Source organism: Vulpes vulpes, chromosome 6 (genome assembly GCF_048418805.1).
Source record: "Vulpes vulpes isolate BD-2025 chromosome 6, VulVul3, whole genome shotgun sequence".
NCBI lineage: Eukaryota > Metazoa > Chordata > Mammalia > Carnivora > Canidae > Vulpes > Vulpes vulpes.
The window spans coordinates 24,232,592-24,256,524 of record NC_132785.1 but is presented as its reverse complement, the minus strand read 5'-3'; the positions used below and the strand labels follow the sequence as shown (position 1 = coordinate 24,256,524).

The 23,933-nt window shown below is 33.2% G+C and overlaps 1 protein-coding gene across 1 annotated transcript in view; it reads left to right on the top strand.

Annotated features, from left to right (window-relative positions):
* Positions 1-23,933, top strand: part of KLHL1 (kelch like family member 1) — a 353,403-nt gene that overhangs the window by 256,341 nt on the left and 73,129 nt on the right. The window contains exon 7 of the mRNA XM_025987262.2: positions 16,952-17,176. Coding sequence (XP_025843047.1) covers positions 16,952-17,176 — 225 coding nt within the window. The remainder of the gene's footprint in view (positions 1-16,951; positions 17,177-23,933) is intronic.

Below are 23,933 nucleotides of genomic sequence, written 5' to 3'. Positions count from 1 at the left end.
CCCTAACAAGATATAGAACATTACCATTATCCCAGAAAGTTCATATCCCTTCTTAATTAGTTCCCAGCTTCTACATCTTCAAAGAGAACCATTCCTTAACATTTTTTCACTTTAAATTAGTTTGGCCTATACTTGAACTTCCTCTGAATGTAATCACACATTTCATACTCTTTAAGGTTTCTGTCAATCAGTATATTTGATGATTCATCCAAGAGATCATATATACTAATAATCCATTCTTTTAATTGTTTGATAATAATTGTTTATCCATTTTCCTGTTGATAGGCACCTGGGATCTTCTCAATGTTAGCTATTAAAAATAAGCTGTTGTGAACAGTCACGTGCATGTTTTTTTGTGGCCACTGCACATTTATGTTTAAGAGATACATAAGCTGATATTTTAGATACATGATTTGAAAAAAATATGTGTGTAAAACATCACTGAAAATGTTTCCTTCTAGAAAACTATACAAATATGTGACTAACTCACAGGAAGTGCTGTCTTCATTATGCCTAATTATTACCTATTTGCTTTTTCGTGGTTTTTGTTCTACTAATAATAACATTTCACATGTTGGATAGCAACCTGTGCTTTTTGGTATTTTTTATGAATATGATAATATTATTTGATGTACCAAAATTATAGGATGTATTTTATTTAATGTCAAAGCTTTTGAAAAATTTATGTTTAGTTCTGTTTCACAATCGGGCAGTTTGATGTCAGACTTTTGAGGAATTCTTTTGAGACCATGCAGCATTAATATGGTTCAGAAATACAAATGTATATCTGTAGATAATGATCTATACACATACGATATATCCACCAAGAGGTGATTTAACAACAACAACAAAAAAAGAGGTGATTTAACAGCAAGAGCAAAATTCAAGAAAAAAATACCAAAGAGGATAGGCATATTTAATTTATGCTATTACACAAGAGTCATAGTAACTACATATATTTATCAAGAGACCCAACCATACATGCTGAGAGAGGGAGATAATTTCAGTGATGAGAGTCATGCCATTTTCAATTTCTCTGGAGTAAGCAAGAGCCAGGAAAAGTGGGAATGTTGATGCCTCAGAATTCCCAGAATCATGGAATCATTGTGTCATATGGGAATATAGTTGTACATTGAATTACTTACTTTTTTATATATATAAAAACAAACTATAAACAAAAAATCAAGTATTCCATTTTCCATCAACAATAAAACACCAAACCAAAAAGAAGTTTATACTAGATTTAAACTTTTAAAAACATAGTTATATATACATGTAAATACATACTATACATACCACATGTACACATATTATGTAAGTCCATATTAATATGCACTTATTAGAAATGTAAGAGGTTTTCAAAAAATACAATTTTAATTATTTCAAGACTTGTGGGATATCTACAGAATTCAAGGCCTCACCAATGATCCCAAATACTCTTTGGTGCATGACATTTAATCATTTTAGTAAAATTGAAACAATTAGAGTTGTGTGAGCTTTGTGATCTTTAGTAAGACAAATAACTATTCCAAATGTTGGTGTCCCTCAAATAGAGAGTGGGAATAATAAGATTACATATTTCTAAGACACTGTGAGAAATATTGACAGGAACACATGTAAAAAACTTAACTGATTAGTAAGTGATGGTGTTATATACTATTCATTGCTGATAAATTTTTGTCCATACTTAAGCCTCTAGTCATTGATGTTGAGGCTTATGGTTCATAAACAAACCCAGCTAAGGAATATCACAGTGGTAAGCATCTGACTTCTAGACAAAGTTTCTTTTAAAAGGAAGTTTATGAACAACATGAGTTGACTTATAAAAGCATATAGCTATGCTTTTGCATAAGACTTTGAATGTTGAGGTCAATTTAAACATTATCCAGATAAAAAATTAAAAACGGATATTATTTTTTACTGTAATGATAATTAAATTAAGTATATTTTATAGAAATTATACAAATAAATTATTCTCACATAGTCTACTATTCTTAAGCTTACTGGGTCTATTATCATAACGTTCTAGTAAGAGGTATTTTGTTGTACATAATTCCAATTTCCCTTTAAGTTTCTTGTTTATAGAATCTCTATAGGTGACCATTGCCAATGTCTACCTTTGAAGCATGGGGATAAATAAGTAACAGTTTCATATATTTGGCAATCTATAATTCTATTAGATTAAAATCATTTTTATACAGGTGTTCATGTGTTGAATAGAAAATGTGACTTTCTGATAATTCTGTTAACATTGCTTTTTCTCCCACATTAGGAAAACACAGATTTTATTTTTTTGCTTTTAATCTCTGACCCAATTATTGGAAAGTATTAATTATGAAATTGGAGTATAATTGTCTCCCTTCACTATAGCTGGTTCTTCAGCATTTCTTGGGTTCTCAGATTACCAACTCACTCTTTTTGAATTATCTAACTCTGCTACAAATAGTCATACTAAATTCTAGTCACTGTTCATAGTGCTGGTAACTAAATAGTAAAAATCCCTGACCTGTTGTAGCTTAAAATATATTCAGGAGACAATAAACAAACATACATGTTAGTATGAAATAGTTCATATGATGACTAGCTACAGAGAAATATAAAGTAAAGAAAGTAGGATGAGGAGTACAGGATGAAGGCCAGTGTTGCCATTTTATGAAGATTGGCTGGGGAAGGCAACTCTAATGAGTTAAATATGATAACGAATTACTATATGGTAATTCAATCCCTTTCTTTCAAAAATGGAGACTTATTTGATTTATTATAACAAAGAAACATTTGTTAAGTGTCATTTTCTCCAAATATTTCTATTATATTACCATTCTAAGAGCAGAGTTGGCAACTATGGCTCACAGCCCAAGTCTAGCCCGCTGTTTGTTTTGTATGGCTTTGGTTTTTACATTATAAGCATTGAAATGAGCAAACTTAGTGATGCAGTTAGTGAACATTTGCATTTTGTGAAATTCATATTTTAGTAGCCATAGAGTTTTATTGAACCTCCTTCTTTTGTTTACCTATTGTTTATGGCTGCTTTCGCTCTGTAAAAACCACATGGTTACAACAAAAAGACTCACAAGGAGACTCACAGACTACATTTTTTACTATCTGGCCCTTCGGAGAAGTTTTCCAACCCCAGCTGCTGAAGCAAATAAGCATCTATATAGTATTTCTAGGAAACTTTAGTGTCAAATGTCATACTCTCTTGACCCAGTTTTCATGTATTGGCAATGGAATGGACAGTTTCTGTGCGTGTTTACTATATTCCACCACAAGCAACCTCTTAGTCTCCCTGCTTATTTGCCTCAGAGCATTCTTTGTGGTATTGAAAGCAAGCTCAGATTGCCTGGCCCTTGCATAGGAAACCCGGTGATGCCAGGACAGGAGGGGTTTGAGCACCAGATGCAATCCTCCACCAACAGGGTATGGAAGTCGATGATTCTATTGTAAATTCACTTCTAGCCCTATCACTTTTCTCTGTTATGCTCTACTTACCCCTTTGTTAGGCAATTGTCTCTTCAATTATCCTTTTTTTTTTTTTTGGTAGGATGACAGTGAGTTTATCACACGGAGACAAAAAGGCAACATGTGCATGTGCATGAACTCAATAACAGAAGTACAATGACTGATCACTTGCAGACTTTGAAAGAAGTGATGCGATTGGTCACCAATCATAATGTACATCTGCTATTTAAGTAGTGGTTTGTGCACTGAAGAGCTAGTAGCAAAGTTTGCATTTTATGCAATTACTTACAGTTAACATATTGTGGTATCTGAAATTTGTTGAGGGATTGGTATTATTTAACTAAACCATGGTAAGTGAAATTCATACATAACAGAATCATGCCAAGATTATTTGAGGGTACATTGTAGAATTACACTGTTCAATACAGAGAAATAGGACTAGGATGTTAAGCTGTGGGGTTGATGGCCACTGCAAGGTCCTTCTTATAGACATAAGCCTATGAAGAAGCAGCCCTCCTTTGCTTTGGCTGAAGGGAAATTAAGATTCTGATAGCCACTGCTCTCTCTTGACACAAAGCAACTACAGTATGTACCACAGCAGGCAAGCAGAGGCCCTTCTGGCTTAGAGGAAGCCATGTAAAAGAGACCCTTGAACAATGGGAGGATTGGGACACTGACCTCTGCACAGTTGAAAATTCATGCATAACTTTTTTTTTTTAAGATTTTATTTATTTATTTGTGAAAGAGTACAAAGGAAGAGAGGGGTTAGAAGGAGAGAGAGAATCCTGGAGCAGACTCTCCACTGAGCAAGAAGCCCAATGCGGGGCTTAATCCCAGGACCCCAAGATTATGACCTGAGCTGAAGACAGATGCTTAACCAACTGAGCCACCCAGGTGCCCTAGTATATAACTTTTGACTTCTCCCAAACTGAACTACTAATAGCCCACTGTTGACCAGGAGCCTTACCAATAACATAAACAGTTGATTTACATGAATTTTGTATGTGTATCATGTTCTGCATACTTACAATAAAGTAAGACAGAGAAAAGAAAATGTTATTAAGAAAACCCCAAGAAAGAGAAAATACATTCGCAGTACTGTAAATAAATAATAAAAAAAAAATCCACAGTTCAGTGTTATTCAAGGGCCAACTGTTTTAGTTACAAAAAAAGAGTGAGAAATGGGTTAAAAGCTGAGAATTTTTCAAATTGATATTCTTTGGAGGAAAAGGAGACACAATAATAATAACATTGAAATATTATATATTCCCTTTATCATCTCACACATGACAGCCGTGAATAATAAATGGAGGCTAAAAATACTCCAAATGCACCACAGTAGCAGTGATTCTTGCCTTAGATCATGATGGACTGAGTGTATAGCCTTTTATTTTAACATATTTCCATTGCCTCCTTGTTGATTGCATAGTTGTAGCCACACACCAATTATTAGACAACCAGGTGTCTGATCAATTAGATGGCTCTCCCTACATCTTTCATGTGAACTGAAAGAAAATTCTCTTAATAAAGTGAATAAGAAGAATGTTGATTAAAAAAACGTAAAGGAGGGAAAAGCATTAATTCTTAACTATAAAATAAAAACCACAATTTCCTTGAGAGTTTTTATCAAATCATTTGATTTTAGAGCATATATTATTATGGCATTTAAATTTTTAATGTGTGCCTTGGATTTTCATATACTTAAAAAATTAAATGATCTAACATTAGGGATAAGCTCCTGATATATTTCTCCTTTTATTCAAAGGACTTGACCAGATTATTTTATCCTGAATTTGTCTCATCACACTGCATCATTATAAGCATTGTTGAAAGGCAAAAATGGACAGTAAAATAGGTGAAATTAACTATCTTGACCTGATTTTTACTCCCTTAGCTTGAGCTAGACAAGCTTCACTATCAAGAACTTTTAAAGAGCAGCTTTTAATACTGCAATTCTGCAACTGGATAATTTTTAAAGCATTTAACTCAATAGTAATTCATCACATAGCTTTAAGAAAATGATTCATTCACAATTCTGTGTCAGAGAAACCTGAGCATTTGCAATTAGGTGGATGAAATAACTATAAAATACTGGATGACTTTTTTTGAAGGAAAGCAATATAACAAAAGAAAGCTTATTCTTTCATCATTGCCCTTTGAGTACTGCCCTACTTGATGTCTGCCTCAGTAACTTCATTCAGTCACTTTGGATCCACTTCAGTACGTTCTCTTTGAACTTGAAGGATACCATTGGAGATTTATAGTTCAAGGTCATCATTTTGCACAAAATTCTAGAAACAACTCAAAACCATGGATAACATCATGCTAGCCTAAGCCCAGTTTGTTTTTCAGACACAAAGAATTGTTTTCTGGCCTCGGCATCTACTTTACTGGGCTCCTAACAGATATTTTAGGGGAGAACCATTCTTTCTCAAGGGTCTAGAGGGAAGAACAAAGTAAAGGTATTCACTTCCTTAACAGTCTTTAGAGTCAAGGAAGGTGCTTATGTTTTAAGTTAAATTCTTGTTATTTATATTATTCTCAAAGAGCCTCCAGACAAGGGACTTTCAGCCCTCGAAAGCCACGCTCTTTTTTTGTTTAAGATTTTATTTATTTATTTATGAGAGACACAGAAAGAGAGGCAGAGACATAGGCAGAGGGAGAAGCAGGCTCCCTGTGGGTAGCCTGAGGTGGGACTAGATCCTCGGACCTCGGAATCACAACCTGAGCCATAGGCAGATGTTCAATCACTGAGCCACCCAGGTGCCCCTCTTTTTTTTTTTTTAATTTCTTATTTTAATTCCAGTTAGTTACCATACAGTGTTTTATTAGTTACAGCTGTACAATATAGTGATTTAACACTGTGCCCATCACAACAAGTGCCCTGACTAATGTCACATTAGTGACACATCTCCTGACTCCTTCTGCCTCTGGGGACCATCGATTTGTTCTCTGTAAATAAGAGTCTGTGCAAGCCATGTTCTTTATTGAGGAGTAAAAGAAAGTTCTTTCTCATGAAAAGTGAATCACTTGTCAGTGGAGTCTTCTTTCATAGCCTCATACTCATCAGAAAGAAACAAAACTTAGTGACTATCTTGGTTATAACTGTTTTGGGTACTTCTTCTGGGGAAGGGGTTAAAATCATAAGTTAAATTCTTCAAAATTTAGTACAATAACAACTTTATTTGGCTTTTTTCAGTCAGAGGATATGGGCCACATCACTGTACATCCTGTAGGTTTATCTATGAATGTGGATTGAATAATAAATTAGTGTGTTATGTGTATGGTAAAATATCTACCATAATCATAAATTTTTGGGCACTCAGTGTATTCTTTTTGATCAATCTCTCTGTGAATGTACAGCTAATGGTAATAAATGCACCTGTTTTCTAAATTAAATCTCCTTTTGCAGATCCACATGTAATAAGTCTGTATGTGTTTGTACATATGTTTCATACAAACCAGATCTTAATCCTCCAATGTGTGGCTCTTCCCTGGAAAAGAATTCCTCAGGGCTACTTTAAGTTACTTCTATGATAGAGACTTATAGAGAATGAGAAGTAAGAGATTCATTTATTTATTTATTTTGAGAAGTAAGAGATTTAAACACACGTAGAAGTCACTGCACTTTCACCTACTGTGGTACTGATGTGAGTCTTTAGCTTAAATGAGCAAATATCAGGAGATAATAGAGAGCCTTCAATTAATACATCTTTGTAAACTGGTAAACTCATTTATAAAAGACAAACATGTATTTTCCGAGAGTATAAATTAGTCTGGGATCAATAAGACCTACTGTTCTTTTTTCAATGACTGGTGTTTTTGTTATATGGTAGGTGATAGGACTAGAACCCAGTTGTCATAATATTAATTTTTCTTTCGTTCACTAGTACCCTCATTTTCAACAAATGTTAAAAAAATTCTAATAGATATTATATGAAAATTATAATTAAGATATAGGGCATTTTAAGAACAATCTAAATAGCAGGATTTGGTTCATTTTTGGCAAATGTTAGTTGTGAAAATAAATATTTAATTTGAAAATGTTAAGTACATGAGTTTATATTTAATGAATATTTATTAAGAAAATGAATAAACTATACTGGTAATAATGCTGTAATATGCATGTTCTTTTGCTATAAAAGTTATTTTAATAAGGATGCCTGCGTGGCCCAGTAGTTGAGCATCTGCCTTCAGCTCAGGGTGTGATCCCGGGGGTCCTGGGTCCATCAAAATTATTCATTTTCTAAATCTACTATAAATCAAGTAAAATTATTTATTAGAAAGCCTAAGTAAATTTTCTGACATTTACATGTTATTTATATAGTTTTCTGATTAATTGCCTACTAATATTATTAGCATATTACTATTTTGATGTTTCTAATTTACTTTTTGATCTAAAAAGCCTTTTATATATCAAAGAAATTCACCATTTATTAAATTTATAAAAAGTTTTTGTTAATGTTCTCAGGTTTTTTTTTTTGTTTTGTTTTGTTTTTCTGTGCATTTTTAATGGAACTACATTTTATATTTGGATGATTGGTAATCATATATGTATATATTTAGACATTTACTTTTTAAATTTTGAGTCTAGGATTTTCCCTCATGGGCCTTTCATCTTAAGTCTACCTAAAAGTAAAAATAAATCCCCTGGGTTTTTGTTTTTTGTTTTTTGTTTTTTTTTAATCTTCTGGGACATTTAAGGTTTTAGTAAGGTGTAACCCAGGGCAATTTACTTAAAAATCTCACTGTCCCAGTTAATGTGTGTGGAGTCTTGAAAAAAGAACCACTTAGTGGGTTCTGCAACTGTATGTGCTGGGCCTTAGTTATTGGTTCATCTCAAGCACATGCAGTATGAAGAGTAAGGCAGGAATCTATGTTTGTTTACTTATTTTTCTCTGAGAGATACTAGTTATCTTAAAAATATTTTTTAAATAATAAAATGTTTTCCATTGATTTAGACAAGATGCTATTATTACATTATAAATATCAAATATATTAGGGTTATTTCTGGCTTTCATCTCAGATTCATGAATACAGCTATTTTTCTTCATCATAAAACATTTTTTTAAAAAAATCTCTGTAATTATAATACTTTTAAAATCTGATAGCCCATTTTTCTCTTAGGACTCCTTTGTATTAGAAATTATCTGGCTTTTAACTATGTATTTTTTAGTATTTACATTTGAATGTAGTATAATTACCTAAATACCTTACAAATATCATCACATCAATTGGGATTATATAAGATAATAATTCACATTTCTGCAAACAAGTCATCTTGTTCAAAATTAGTATGATTCCATTCATTCAAATTGACATATTTCAATAAAGTTTTGCTTTTTTTCTTCATCTAGAACTGGCATCTATCTTGCTGATTTTTAGATAATGCACTTTTAGTAGTGTTATTTTAAATAGATGCTTTATGTAATCTAGGTGAATTTAATTTTTTCTAAAGAAATTATACCGATTTTTGCATTTTGCTTACTTACCAACTTCTGGAAATATTTAAGTTTTCTAATGCCTTAATAATAATAATTTTTAGTTATTAAGATGGATTATTACATAAAATACAAAGAACTAAAATTATGTTCCATACTTTTGTATTCTCTTGGATAGGAGTAAAGAAGCATCCTTCGGCATTCCTGAATTTAGTGATATTAAATTTAAATTAAATATAATGCTAGATTTTTGAAATATATATATCTACCTCAACACCTCACATTAAGCTTAATGATATATTCACATTTATATCTCTATACATAGCTATGTATACAGCTACAACTACTTACAAAAGGTTTATATTTATAAAAGGGACAAATGTGATATTTTGTTGGATGTTTATTTGGTACATGAAATTATTATGATGATTATGAAATGTTTACAATGTCATCCTTATAAATCAGAACAAATTACCTAATAAGTAATGACTCATTTGTCTTTGAAAAATATTTCCCCTGCAGTTATATCTTTTATGTGTGTAACAGTATTATCTCAACACTGTATTTTCATATCTAAACACGTGAAAGTGAATGAGAAGCTTATTCCATGAAACATTCAAGAAATAAGTCATTCTTAATAATGCTATTTTCTTTAAAGCTTGAAGTCCTATATTTTATGTATCTCCCCAAAATATCTTTACTTTAAAATTGTTCCATTATGCTTCTATATATTTATTGGTTCCTTAAAGAGATTTACATGTGTTAGTACATTTAATTTTTATTCAAAACTGATGACATAGGTATTATTATTATGCCAAGTTTATAGAAAAGAAGATGGATCAGGAAAAGCTTTAGTAACTTGCCCACTGTCTCTCAGGTAATAACTAGTGGATCCACTATAGTAACCTGGTTCTAGAGCCCACAGTGATAAATACATCTTTTTACCACCTTACCCTGATCATAGAACAAGTTAATTGCACTTAATACATATGGCAGGCAGAGTTTTATAAATGGCTCCTTTCTGAGACTTATGACTTGTTTCCCAGAACCCATGAATGGGATATGAAATCACTCCATTGAATTGTTATGCTGTTACAGTTCACCGTAATATAGGAAGATAATCTGATCACATGAACACTGAAAATGGAGGGATTCCTCTGGCCAGTTGTAGAAAGAGAAATCAGAGAGATTTGAAGATGGAGAGATTTCTCTGGCTAGTTGCAGAAGGGGAAGTCAGATTTGAAGCATGAACTGGACTAGACCTGCTGGTTTGAAGATGGAAGGGCTACATGAGAAGAAATACAGGTGGCCTGTAGAAGCCCAGAGTGTTCCTCACCTGACAGCCAGCAAGAAAGCAGTCCCTCAGTTTTATAATCACAGGGAACTTTTGTTAGAAGTCTGAATGAACTTGGGAGATGTCTTCCAGCTCCGGATGAGAGCATAACCTAGCCAACACTTTGATTTTAGCCTTTTGAGATCTTAAGCAGAGAATCTAGACATGCCATCCTAGACTCCTGACCTCCAGAACTGTAAGCTGAAAGACAGTCCTTTTAAACCACTGTTTGTAGTAATTTGTGACAGCAGCAATAAAGTACACTTTGTTTCAATTTAACCTTTTCCTAATGATTTGATGGCATCATAATCTCCATCAGTGTTGGTTCCAAAGTCTTTAGGCATTGTAAAATTGTTTTTAATAGCTGTGAATAAGTGTTCTATTTCAGTAAAAAATATATATATATTTTTTAGGATTTTATTTATTTATTCATGAGAGACAGAGAGAGAGAGAGAGGCAGAAGGAGAAACAGGCCCCATGCAGGGAGCCTGACATGGGACTCGATCCTGGGTCTCCAAGATCACGGCCTGGGCTGAAGGCAGCGCTAAACCGCTGAGCCACCCAGGCTGCCCCCAAAAACCATATTTTTATGATGGTTACTCCCTCACTGTCAGCTATTGCTGCTTTTAGTTCCTCCAGATCACTCTCATTTGTTGGTTTGTAAAAAGTCTTGTGAGTCAGGTAACTGAGTTTACTAATAGGGCGTTAAAATTGTAGTAAAATGGTTTTGTGAGAAGACCTGAGGCCCTTTCTGTTAAGTTGAAAAAAGGAGCTTTATCTTCTTTCTGGAAGCTTTCTTTCTGACATTATTTTGTTGGTTCAGAAAACTATTATCATTATTCTGTACTGTGTTCAAGATATTTAAATTACAGATATTGAAATAAGTCCTGCTATTGGTCATGCCAAAGTGGAATGTACAAATATTAATTCCTATTGTTCTCAATTTAATCACATATGGCTGTATAACAAATAACTCTAAAGAGACCCAGATAATGAGCACTTTTTCTCAGTTTCATATTTTGAGACAGGAGCCTGCTGTTTGTTTTTTCATGAGGAAAATACTTTTTGTATTTGCATTGTATCTAATAACAACAATGTTGTGTTATGTTTATTCAACCTGGAAGACAAATACTTCATGAATTTTTAAATGCAAATTGAAACAAAGTGTACTTTATTGCTGCTGTCACAAATTACTACAAACAGTGGTTTAAAAGGACTGTCTTTCAGCTTACAGTTCTGGAGGTCAGGAGTCTAGGATGGCATGTCTAGATTCTCTGCTTAAGATCTCAAAAGGCTAAAATCAAAGTGTTGGCTAGGTTATGCTCTCATCCGGAGCTGGAAGACATCTCCCAAGTTCATTCAGACTTCTAACAAAAGTTCCCTGTGATTATAAAACTGAGGGACTGCTTTCTTGCTGGCTGTCAGGTGAGGAACACTCTGGGCTTCTACAGGCCACCTGTATTTCTTCTCATGTAGCCCTTCCATCTTCAAACCAGCAGGTCTAGTCCAGTTCATGCTTCAAATCTGACTTCCCCTTCTGCAACTAGCCAGAGAAATCTCTCCATCTTCAAATCTCTCTGATTTCTCTTTCTACAACTGGCCAGAGGAATCCCTCCATTTTCAGTGTTCATGTGATCAGATTATCTTCCTATATTACGGTGAACTGTAACAGCATAACAATTCAATGGAGTGATTTCATATCCCATTCATGGGTTCTGGGAAACAAGTCATAAGTCTCAGAAAGGAGCTATTTATAAAACTCTGCCTGCCATATGTATTAAGTGCAATTAACTTGTTCTATGATCAGGGTAAGGTGGTAAAAAGATGTATTTATCACTGTGGGCTCTAGAACCAGGTTACTATAGTGGATCCACTAGTTATTACCTGAGAGACAGTGGGCAAGTTACTAAAGCTTTTCCTGATCCATCTTCTTTTCTATAAACTTGGCATAATAATAATACCTATGTCATCAGTTTTGAATAAAAATTAAATGTACTAACACATGTAAATCTCTTAGAGCAGAGGAAGTACTCACTAAATGTTTTCTATTAATATTAATATCCGGGATCCCTGGGTGGCAGCGGTTTAGCGCCTGCCTTTGGCCCAGGGGGCGATCCTGGAGACCCGGGATCGAATCCCACGTTGGGCTCCCGGTGCATAGAGCCTGCTTCTCCCTCTGCCTATGTCTCTGCCTCTCTCTCTCTCTCTGTGTGACTATCATAAATAAATAAAAAAATTTTTTTAAATTAAAAAAATATTAATATCCTATTTTTAGGTCTACTCAAAACCTTTTACTCAATATTTATTAAACAATCATATTTCAATAAGACATGCATAGTGGGCAGCCCAGGTGGCTCAAGCTGTTTAGCGCCGCCTTCGGCCCAGGGCCTGACCCTGGAGACCCGAGATCGAGTCCCACGTCAGGTTCCTTGCATGGCGCCTGCTTCTCCCTCTGCCTGTGTCTCTGCTTCTCTCTCTCCTCTCTGTGTATTCTCAGAAATAAATAAATAAAATCTTAAAAAAAAACAAACATGCATAGTATGTTAAGTAATCCTGAATAATATATGTGCCATGATTTTCATTGATATTATGAATACTTTTTACAGAAAAAGATATTTTAGGAGTTATTTAAAATAAAGCAAAATAAAAACTTTGTATTATTATAAATGCCAGGCACCTTGCCTTTAACTAGTACATAGTCTATGATAAATTATGAAGTATCTAAAAATATACAGAAATATAGGTAGTCCAATATCATAAATATAGCCTCAAAAATACCTACCATTTTATTTCACATTATTCTATATGCCAAGAGTGAGATCTAACTTTGAATTATATAACTTCATTAAGTTAGGAAGTTTTACAAATTGCTTTAGATTCTATTGAGTTTTACTACACATTTTATAAAATTATATTGTTACTATACAAAGTTATAGCTCACAGAATAATAGCAACATTCTCTAAAAGAGATAATGCAACCTTCAAATGCTTTAACATAGAGTCTAGAATTTAAAACACAGAGCAATAGGGATCCAACTAGTCCTAATAATAGTCCTCTATAGTCAGAACTGCTCATTATACCTGTTTCAATGGGCCTGTACATTATTTTAAATTGGTTGCTTAGATTTATAGTTTGGAATCTCAGAGTGGACGCTGTCCATTTTATCAAAGTTGTCAGGACTCTATTGTGCCTGCCATCACACATTTTAAAGTCATGCAGGCATTTGAGATAACTAGTGACAGTTTCATAAATAGGGGCACTCCAAAGTAACTACATGCTAAAATAAATTCTCCTTTTTTTAAAGATTTATTTATTTATTTATTTATTTATTTATTTATTTATTTATTTACTCATGATAGACATAGAGAGGGAGAGAGAGAGGTAGAGACACAGGCAGAGGGAGAAGCAGGCTCCATGCCGGGAGCCCGACGCGGGACTCCGTCCTGGGACTCCAGGATCGCGCCCTGGGCCAAAGGCAGGCACTAAACTGCTGAGCCACCTAGGGATCCCCTAAATTTTCCTTTTTAATGTCTCTCAAACTTATGACTTATCAGAACAACAGTCCACTCTTACTCATATTCTGTTTTTTAATTTAGGTAATGACAAATGTTGCCTTTATTGTAAGGAACATAGGGTAATAGTTCTCAAAGAAAATGGCTTTGTTCATCCTTTGACTCAGGCAACCACTAAGAGGATATATATACTCTAATAAGCAAAGAAAACCAATAGAATTAATAAACAAGATGATTTACAAAAAAAATAGTGACAGATTGAGAAATTTATATTGATAGCTAATGAAGTATACTGGTGAGAAAGTTTCTTCTGTTTAAAATTATTTATTTATTTGAAAGTGCAGGGAGAAGTAGAGGGAGAAAGAGAGTTGTAACCAAACTACATGCTCAGCACAGAGCCTCATGTGGGGCTCGATCTCACGACCCCAAGATCACTACCTGAGCTGAAACCAAGACTCAGCTGCTTCACCAACTGTAGCACCCAGGAGCCCTGAGAAAATTTCTTAAAGAATGTTATTATTAATAATTTTTCTTAGAAAAAGAGGAAGCATATTCTTAACTTTGTGATCATTGAAAACTAGATAAAACATTCATATTGCATGCTGACTGAATAAGGTAATAACCAATTAGGCTGGCTATTATAAGTAAGCTTTGCAAATGAAATCTTTCTTTGTTTTGTATTACTAAACTTTCTATAACTATGCAAATTTCAATAGTGGAGTGAAAGTAGGCCTTTTCTTCTGGCGCAGGCAAAATAATGGCTTCCCAAAGATGTCTACATCCTAATCCCCAGAATCTATGAATATGGTAGCACAAATAGCAACATAGCAAAGTGGGGGTGGGGTAAGGGGGCAGGAGTATTAAGGTTGTGAAGGGAATTAAGTCAGCTAATTAGCTGACTTTAAGCAACCTATTCTACATTAAATAGGAATGTTCTACATTAACTCAGATTATATGGGGGTGAGCCCAATGTAATCATAAGTATCAATGTCAGACAAATGTAAGGTTGTTGGCTTTGAAGATGGAAGAAAGTGTCATAAGGAATATGGATGGCCTGTGGAAGATGGGAAAAGCAAGAAATTCATTTCTTCCCTAAAGCCCCTGTCAACACCTTGATTTTAGCACAGTAAGACTTATTTTGAACTTCTGACCTCCAGAGCTGTAAGATAATAGATGTGTGTGTGTGTGTGTGTGTGTTTAAGTTACTAATTTTGAGGTAATTTTTTATAACATCTGTAGGAAATTAATGTAATCTAATTTGAAAAAAGTGAAGACAAGGGCATACTCTATTTCCGATGTAACAACTTTAGGATAAAATGAGTAGGTCACCTTTGAAGGTTCAGAGGGAAAACACCAAAGACGTAAAAAAATCCTGCCATGTGTTGGGATTTAAGTTACATGAAGCTTGTTTGGATGAGACTTTGAAACTCACATCAAGTCTTCACTTTCCCCTTTGAATAACAACACCTTTGGGTGCTCAGAGGTCATAAATTTCACACATTTCCAACTATTTCCTCTTCAAAGGATGACTGGATCTCAAATTCTCTGCAAAGATTTTGACTAAAGTTTGGGACATTATGGAAAGTACAGCTGTACAAATATATACATCTTTGTCTACTCCTACCTGCAAAATATGGGTGTCATGGAATTGGGTTCATTAAGATTAGGTTGCACTATTTTTTTCTACTATCATTTATCAAGGATTAGACAGACAAGAGAGGTACTTCCATATTATTTAATTTTTAGTTAGGCATTCAAGAAATCCCAGTGTTATCAAGATAGCATTCAGATGACCTTGAAATTTTTGAAAAGTTAGTTCACGTTGGAATTCTGATTTGTTCATTGTTGAATAAAACATTAAATGTAAAATATAGCAAATATATTTAAACATAAATCATACTTGTTTAAATAATTCATCTTGTGTTACTAAATAGTATAAATGATTTCATGAACATTACAATTTATTTTTATTACAATAATAATTATTATTATTTTATAATACTTCATATTTAGTGATATGGAAATTAGCTCACATTTTTAATAACATCAAAAGATGGATTTAATGCATCTAACCTAGTATCTATATTATTACCATTTGTTACCTTTGAATAAATATTGAGCATACATTATATCATTTTTACTTCAATTAGCAAAACTTCTCCTACACGTTGTTTATATTTATTTAATTCAGTGCTGGCTATTTTCTAAATGGTAAATGAGTTCCCCTGATGAATTCTTTCCTCGTTTGCAAACTTTTATTATGTAACAAGTAAAACAGATCTTTAATGAGTAAGTAAAGAAAGAATGTTGACTCTCTCAGTAGGGATATTTAATCATTGAAGATAAAACATTGGTGATTCTGAGTCTGAACATTAAGATCAAATACTGAAAAACAAGATTAGTGTTTGCAGCTATATATATTTTGACATATAAACATTTGAGAACACTTTTAAGGCAGATATTTTTAATTGAAATGTGTAAATGAATCTATGAAAACATATCTATAGTCTTCTTTTAATTTCCATATTGCTAGTCAGATTTATTGCATTTCTCAAATTTATATGTAAAAAGCTTTTAGGAAAGATAAGCTATTTTATGTAGAGATTATAACATGATTGATAAGGATAGAAAGTCATTTTATACCTCTACATTTTATTAAGCTCTTCCAAGATGCAGTTTTTTTTAAGATTTAAAAAAAACATAGCTGACATTTGTTTATATGACTTCACATTGACTTTTAAAAGTGTTTTGTTATTTTAAGGCATGAAGAAAATTTGAGAAAGATGGTAAAGAATTTATTAAATTTACTTCTCTTCACTTTCAGAAATCACATAGAGATTATATAGAAATTACACTGGGATTATGTTACCTTTTCTAATATCAGTAATAGAAGTTGTAAAATCTGCTGACAGAACTATGCCATGACCACAATGATTCCACTGAATCAACAGTTTAGTATGAGACCATTAAGTAATTCAAACAAGTTATATATTTGCATCTATTTTGATCATTATTGTCTGCCAAGAAGAGAAAATAAGGCAGTGAAATTACTACTCCCTTTGGTTTCCTGCCACACTTTCTTTAAGAAAAATAAATGTCACAAGAGTGTTTTCACATCTTAATTTGTACACTGCCTTGAGCAATTTGTATGTTGGATTTGTATGTTGTATGTAAATGGTGACTATTTAATTTTATGTTTTATCAGGAGCTACAACTATAGAGAAATATGACCTAAGAACAAATTTGTGGATCCAGGCAGGAATGATGAATGGCAGGAGATTGCAGTTTGGTGTGGCTGTTATTGAAGACAAACTCTTTGTAATTGGAGGTCGAGATGGCTTAAAGACATTGAACACTGTTGAATGTTACAATCCCAAAACCAAGACTTGGACTGTCTTACCACCAATGTCAACACACAGACATGGTCTAGGTAAGATCTCTTACTTTATTGATGCTATTTTTAGAACATTTATTGATAGTGAAAATGTATGTTAAAATATAGTATTACTGTCATCAATTACCATTAACTTTAGGTAAATTATGAGCTTATTTGGAATATTTTTTATTCCTGACATTTTCCTGTGTTGACCAGTGTGAGTTAAACTGTTGAGAAGAATGTTAGAGATACCAAAATAAGTAGATCTCAAGCTATCCTCAAAGTTTTCACAATCTGACATTCATACAATATGTAAAGTTTGATACGAATTTAAAAAAAAAAAAAGTAGAACTATCATGTCAGAGTGATACAACTCTGAGGAATCTATCAAGCCAGAGTGATACAACTCTGAGGAATAGATAGGTAATGTGCATAGAAAAAAATTAAGATGGCTCATTCCCACATTGCTGGATAGACTAGCCTAACCAGACCTTTGCACATAATTGACTTCACCTTGAAAAATCTATGGAGAAAGGGCAATATGGATTTAGAGAAAGAGCAATATTTCAATTGACACGAGAGGTTGATAATATAGGATTCAACTGATTTTTACTGGGGAGTAACCTGGAGATGGGAAGAACTATATTGGAATTCAGAAGATCTGGGTGTGAGTCTTAAAGCTACCAATTGACATGATTTGAGGCCAACACTTAAACTATGAGCCCTCAGTTTCCTGATTTGCCATAAATTCAAAGTTATTAAGTAGATTAAATCTAATGATGACAATGAATATAAAATTGTCAATTGTGTAAATTATTGAGCCCGATACAAATATTTGAAAAAGAGGAATGTAATAATGGCTAAGAGTTCCTGAATTTGTACTTTGTATTATGGGGATTATAAGGAGAAGTGCAAATTACTTTTTATGAAGACCTGAAATATGCCAGGTAGTCAACTAAGTGTCTTGCATATATTTAGAATATAAACATTAGAGAGGTATCAGGGTTTAATTGCAAATCCACTAATTTAGACATTCAGAGGCAAGCTAAATTATAGAGCAATTCAAAAACATATTAATTATAATTCAACTTTGAGGTGTTCAGCACTGCATTTCCTAACTTGTCACTCTACCATTGATCTAAGCAAAAAAAAAAAAAAAAAATTGAAAAGTAAATAAAATAGCTCTGAATTAAAGCAACTTACCTTTTTCATGTTCTGGTTTACCTCCCTTTCTTCACATTAGTCATTAGTAATTTAAGGAATAGTAATAAGTGTGTGAGAACCTTTTCAAGTTCTAAAATTCTGTTCTTTAAATAAAAAACATATAATTTATTTAAATGACTTGGAATCCAATGATAATATGGAAAACATGAACAGCACATGATTATTCCTAAGTAATATTCATGAGTATAAAGATTTTCTCATATATATTTTTTCAAATATATTGGAGGATTTTTGCTTTTGCATCCATGTGAAAGCTGTATGTGTTGTTTGTTTTATCTGGCTATCTAATAACTACTTATATTTGGGTGAAATACAGAGAATAAGCACTCTGGATTGGAATTTTTGGAATTTAATGTCTCTTCCCCTTTTGTTTTAGACAATTCAATTATTTTGTATTAAGGTATGCTAAGGTTCAATTATGTAGGTTATTTGGATGCTAAGAGAACATACTTGAAAATATTTCACCAAAAACACATCTTACATGGTGTTAATTTCAAGTGTTTAAAGTGTATGGTAATGGTTTGCCTCAAAATACTATCACACAGGTTCTAATTCTTTAGGTAACAAGGCTGGGCAAAATGGTAACCTTGGATATTGTATTTTAGTTTTTCTTATTTGCTAAGAAAAATAAGAATGCTAAAGGGTTCATTGTAAAGGTCCATGTGTAAGTAAAGCTGCATAGCAAATTATATGAACTAGTAAGTACCACAGGTATTTGAAGTGTAGTGCAGTATTTCACTACACTTGTAGAGCACAAGTTTTAGTAATCCATTAGCAATTGTAGTAGTCCATATTTTCATGCTTAGGCCTTGCTTACTTTGTGTTTTTTGTTCTGCTTCACTTCTATTATCAAGTGGATCACCTCTCCTCCATATCTCATGCCACTGGTTTCCTCTATCTTTTACTTCCAAGTGGTTATTGCTTCCTGTCAGTTTTTTTAAAATTCGCTACTACAATACTCAAGATCTGACCTTGTTGAGTTAGGGCACCATGTCTGGACGTAATTCTCATTTCAGTGTGCCTCATAGATTGCCAGCAATGCCTAGTATATAGAAAACTGCCTTCAACTTGGATGCGAATCAGTTGAAGCCAGATTGATAGCAATATAGGACATATGTGTGTGCTCTGATGAAGCTGAGTGTTTCCTTTATGATCAATCACATTCCTCATCATCAGTTGAATCTCAGGAAGTTCATCATTCTGTATCATACTCAAATAGAATAAATTTCCTTGGCCTAAGATTCTTGTTCTTTCAATATAACACATCAATCTTCCTCCCAAGGACTACCATTACATTGATGTTGATACTTCTTATTTAATCCATCATATTTTCCAAGTTTAATTTTATATGCTTCCCTTTATCCCTTCCTGATGGCTAATTTTACTTTCTAGCCCTCCAAATTGTTCTTAATCTGTGTGCATCATGGTATTTCTCCCATGTATTGATGTCTTGATATTAATTAATTTTGTTTTTTACATACTCATATTCCTGTTTGGTGATTCACTATAATTGCTTTCTTCTTCACATTATTAATATCCTTCCTTATCTCTGTGAGGCATATAATAAATATATTTTGTCTATTTCAAATTCCTATCTGCCTCTTTAATTAATTCTTTTTTATTTATTATGTGGTCAACCCCCTCTTCCTTTCCTCAGCTTTCTCCTCTTACTTTTCTCTTTCTTCTGTTAGTCATTATTTTCCTCCATAAGTTTCTCTTATTCCCCTTTTTCCTCTACTTCTTCTTCCTCCTATCTTTTTCTTCCTTCTTTTCTTCTTCCTTTTCTTATAATCCTATTTAATGGTAATTATTAACCACTGAAACATGTCATTTTTAACTGTGTTTTTCAACTGTAATTTTTAAGTCACATGGGTATATCAGATACTTTGGCTAACTGAATGGAAATTAAAGCATATGTCATTCTTTGTGTTGTCCCAAAACATTCAGGAGTGGGTGGGGAAATTTTGCCAGGGTGTGGAGCCTTGACCCTACAAGCTGAGACTGCCCAACCTATCTAATATTATTCCTAACACATAACCATCAGGGACATATCTATTACTTTCATTTGCACACAAATGTCCTTGAGTCTTTTTCACCTGTGATGCCCTAACTATAGGCCTGGGAGCTGGGATAGAAAGGGAATATTCTGAACCAGAAAGTCCGTTTGCTTCTGCTGTTAATAATTCCTCATCTAAGCTGGGCTCTGATGACATCCCGATGTCATCCAGTCTATTATGGCAAGTTCTTATGGGTGCTGCTCTTTCCTGCCAGTGTATAAGATGCACTGGCTTATCTTTTTCTTTTTTAAAGATTTTATTTATTTATTCATGAGAGACATAGAGAGAGAGGCAGAAGCAAGCTCTCCGCGGGAAGCCCGATGTGGGACTTAATCACAAGATCCCGGGATCACGACCTGAGCCAAACCCAGACACTCAACCATGAGCCACCACAGTGCTCCAAAAAATCTGTTGTTTTTGTTTTTCTTTAAGATTTTATTTGCTTATTCATGATAGACACAGAGAGAGAGGCAGAGACATACGCAGAGGGAGAAGCAGGCTCCCTGAGGGGATACTGATGCCTGACTGATCCCCAGGACCCTGGGATAAGGACCTGAGCCAAAAGCAGACTCTCAACCACTGAGCCATCCAGGTGCCCCATTAGCTTATCTTTTGACTACATCAAAAGAGCACAGAAGAAAATTTCCCCCAAGATAATCACCCAGGGCAGTGTCATGAATTTTTGTCTCACTCAGTAAATCACAATTGATTTCTGTTTCTCATTATTTTTTACAGTCTTGATGTTTGTTTTTCAAAAACACATCATGATTCTCAGTTTCATGCAATCTCCAGGACTGGGTCTGAGTATAAACCAACAGTCTTCTGTGCTAGTTTTTTTATTTTTTCAGAAATTAGAATGTCTCATTTTATTTTCCATATAGTTAATCAACATCTATTCTGTGATACACAATGAAATTACAAAATTGACTATATAACCCCATATTATACATGGGATGAGGACTGGAAGTTACAAGCTAAAGTAAAATTTAAAAAATACATAAATAAAATTCAAGACATTTTTGACCTATATAGCTTTTTTCCTACCTTGATTTGTATAGGAAAGACAAAAACTTGCATATTTTTTGAGAAAGTCACATGAGTTCTTTGGTTGCTAAAAATGATTATTTGACCAAAAATGTTTCATAGCTATCAATAAATGAAGAAAGCTCCTTATGCTGAATAAAATAGCATAGAAAAATTATATGCATATTACATCTGTGATGTCAAGGGAGCAATGCATCTGTCTAGAGAATTACACTAATTAAGACTGCAGTTCTCTCAATATGCTAAGAGCTTTTATTTTGACATTTATGTCTTTGAAGTACATAATTCTAGATATCATGCTTTTTTCACTACATTTTATATTACATAAAACTGAACATGACATTACTACAATAAAGTGTTTACAATTATGTCTTTTTAGGAGAAATTGATAAGGTGTAAGAGTTATGGTTTATTATAGATTTCCTATATGCTAGGCATCATGTTGTATGTTAAATATATGGTTATGGTAGGAGTTGTTTTTGTTGTTTTTGTTTTACTTTCCTTTCTTATTCCTTATTCCTTATTCCTTATTCCTTATTCCTTATTCCTTATTCCTTATTCAAGGTAAAATGCACATACCATAAAGTTAAGTATTAAAGTATAAATTGAGTGCTTTTGAGTATGTTCACAGTAGTGCAGCCATCACCACTATCAAATTCCAAAATATTTTTATTATCTTAAAAAGAAACTCTGTACCCAATAGCACTTGTTCTTCATTGCCCCATCTTTCTAGCCCTTGGCAATAATTAATATACTTTCTGTCTCTATGGATTTGCCTATTCTGGACATTTCATACAAAATAGAATCCTATAATTTGTGGCCTTTGATTTATGGCATATTTTACATAGATTGCATAATGTTTCAAGGTTCATCCATGTTGTATCATGTATCAGCTCTTCATTTCTTTTATGGCTGAATAATATTCCATTGTTAGAATTTATTACATACCTTATATTTATACATCATAAACAGAAGAAGATTTGGGTTGTTTCCACTATTGGACTATTATGAATAAAATAAAACTGCTATAAGCATTAATGTGTGGATTCTTTTTGGTACTATATGTTTGCAATTCTTTGAGGTCTATATATAGGAGTGGAATTGTTGAGTCATATAGTAACTCTATATTTTACTTGTGGAGAAACTGCCAATTGACTTTCAGAATGGTTGCACCATTTTCTATCCCCACAGTAATGAATGAGGTGCAAATTTCTCCACATCTTTGCCAACACTTATTGTTTTTTCCTTGTATATTGTAATTATGCTTGTATATATGTAATGGTATCTCACTGAGGTTTTATATGCATTTCTCTAGTGAATAATTCTGAGAATATTTTTATGTTCTTATTGCCATTTAGGTATGTTTTATCTGAAAAATCTATTCAAATATTGTGTCCATAGTTTTGGATTATTTATCTTCTTATTGTTGAGTTTAATCATGCTGAATGTCTTCTGCAAGATATAAGATTTTCAATATTTTCTCCTATTCTATGCATTCTATTTGAACTGTCTTAATACTGTCCTTTGGGGATCCCTGGGTGGCGCAGTAGTTTAGCGCCTGCCTTTGGCCCAGGGCACGATCCTGGAGACCCGGGATCGAATCCCACGTCGGGCTCCCGGTGCATGGAGCCTGCTTCTCCCTCTGCCTATGTCTCTGCCTCTCTCTCTCTGTGACTATTATAAATAATAAAATAATAATAATAATAAATAAATAAATAAATAAATATAAAATTAAAAAAATACTGTCCTTCGAAGCACAAAAATTTTAACTTGATGAAGTCCAACTTAATTTTTTTCTTTTATTTCTGATGCTTTTGGTGACATATCCAAGAAAATATTGTCTAATCTATGGTCATGAAAATTTTTGCCAATGTTTTCTTTTAGAAATATTGTATTTTTAGGATTTAAATTTAAGAATATGATTCATTTTTAGTTTTTGTGAAGAAGCAGTTCAACTTCATTCTTTTGCATGTTGTTCCAGCACCATTTGTTAAAAACAAAACAAAAAGTTGCTTTCCCATTGAATTGTCTTTTTAGAAAGAATTATATATTTATTTTTTAAATTTCAGTAAAATTAATATATAGTGTTATACTAGTTTTAGGTATACAGTACAATGATTCAACAATTCTATACATTACTCAATGCTCATCATGATAAGTATACTCTTAATCCCCTTCATCTAATTCGTCCATCCTCTCACCCATCTCCCCTCTAGTAATCACCAATTTGTTCTTTATATTTAAGAGTCTGTTTTTTTTGTTTGCCTCTTTTTTTCTCTGTTCATTATTTTGTTTCTTAAACTCCACAAATGACTAAAATCATATGGTATTTGTCTAAAGGAAGCCATCAACAAAACAAAAAGACAACCAACTAAATGGGAGAAGATATTTGCAAATGATATATCCATTAAGGGGTTAATATCCAAAATATATAAAGAACTCCTACAACTCACTACCAAAAGCCAAAATAATCCAATTGAAAAATG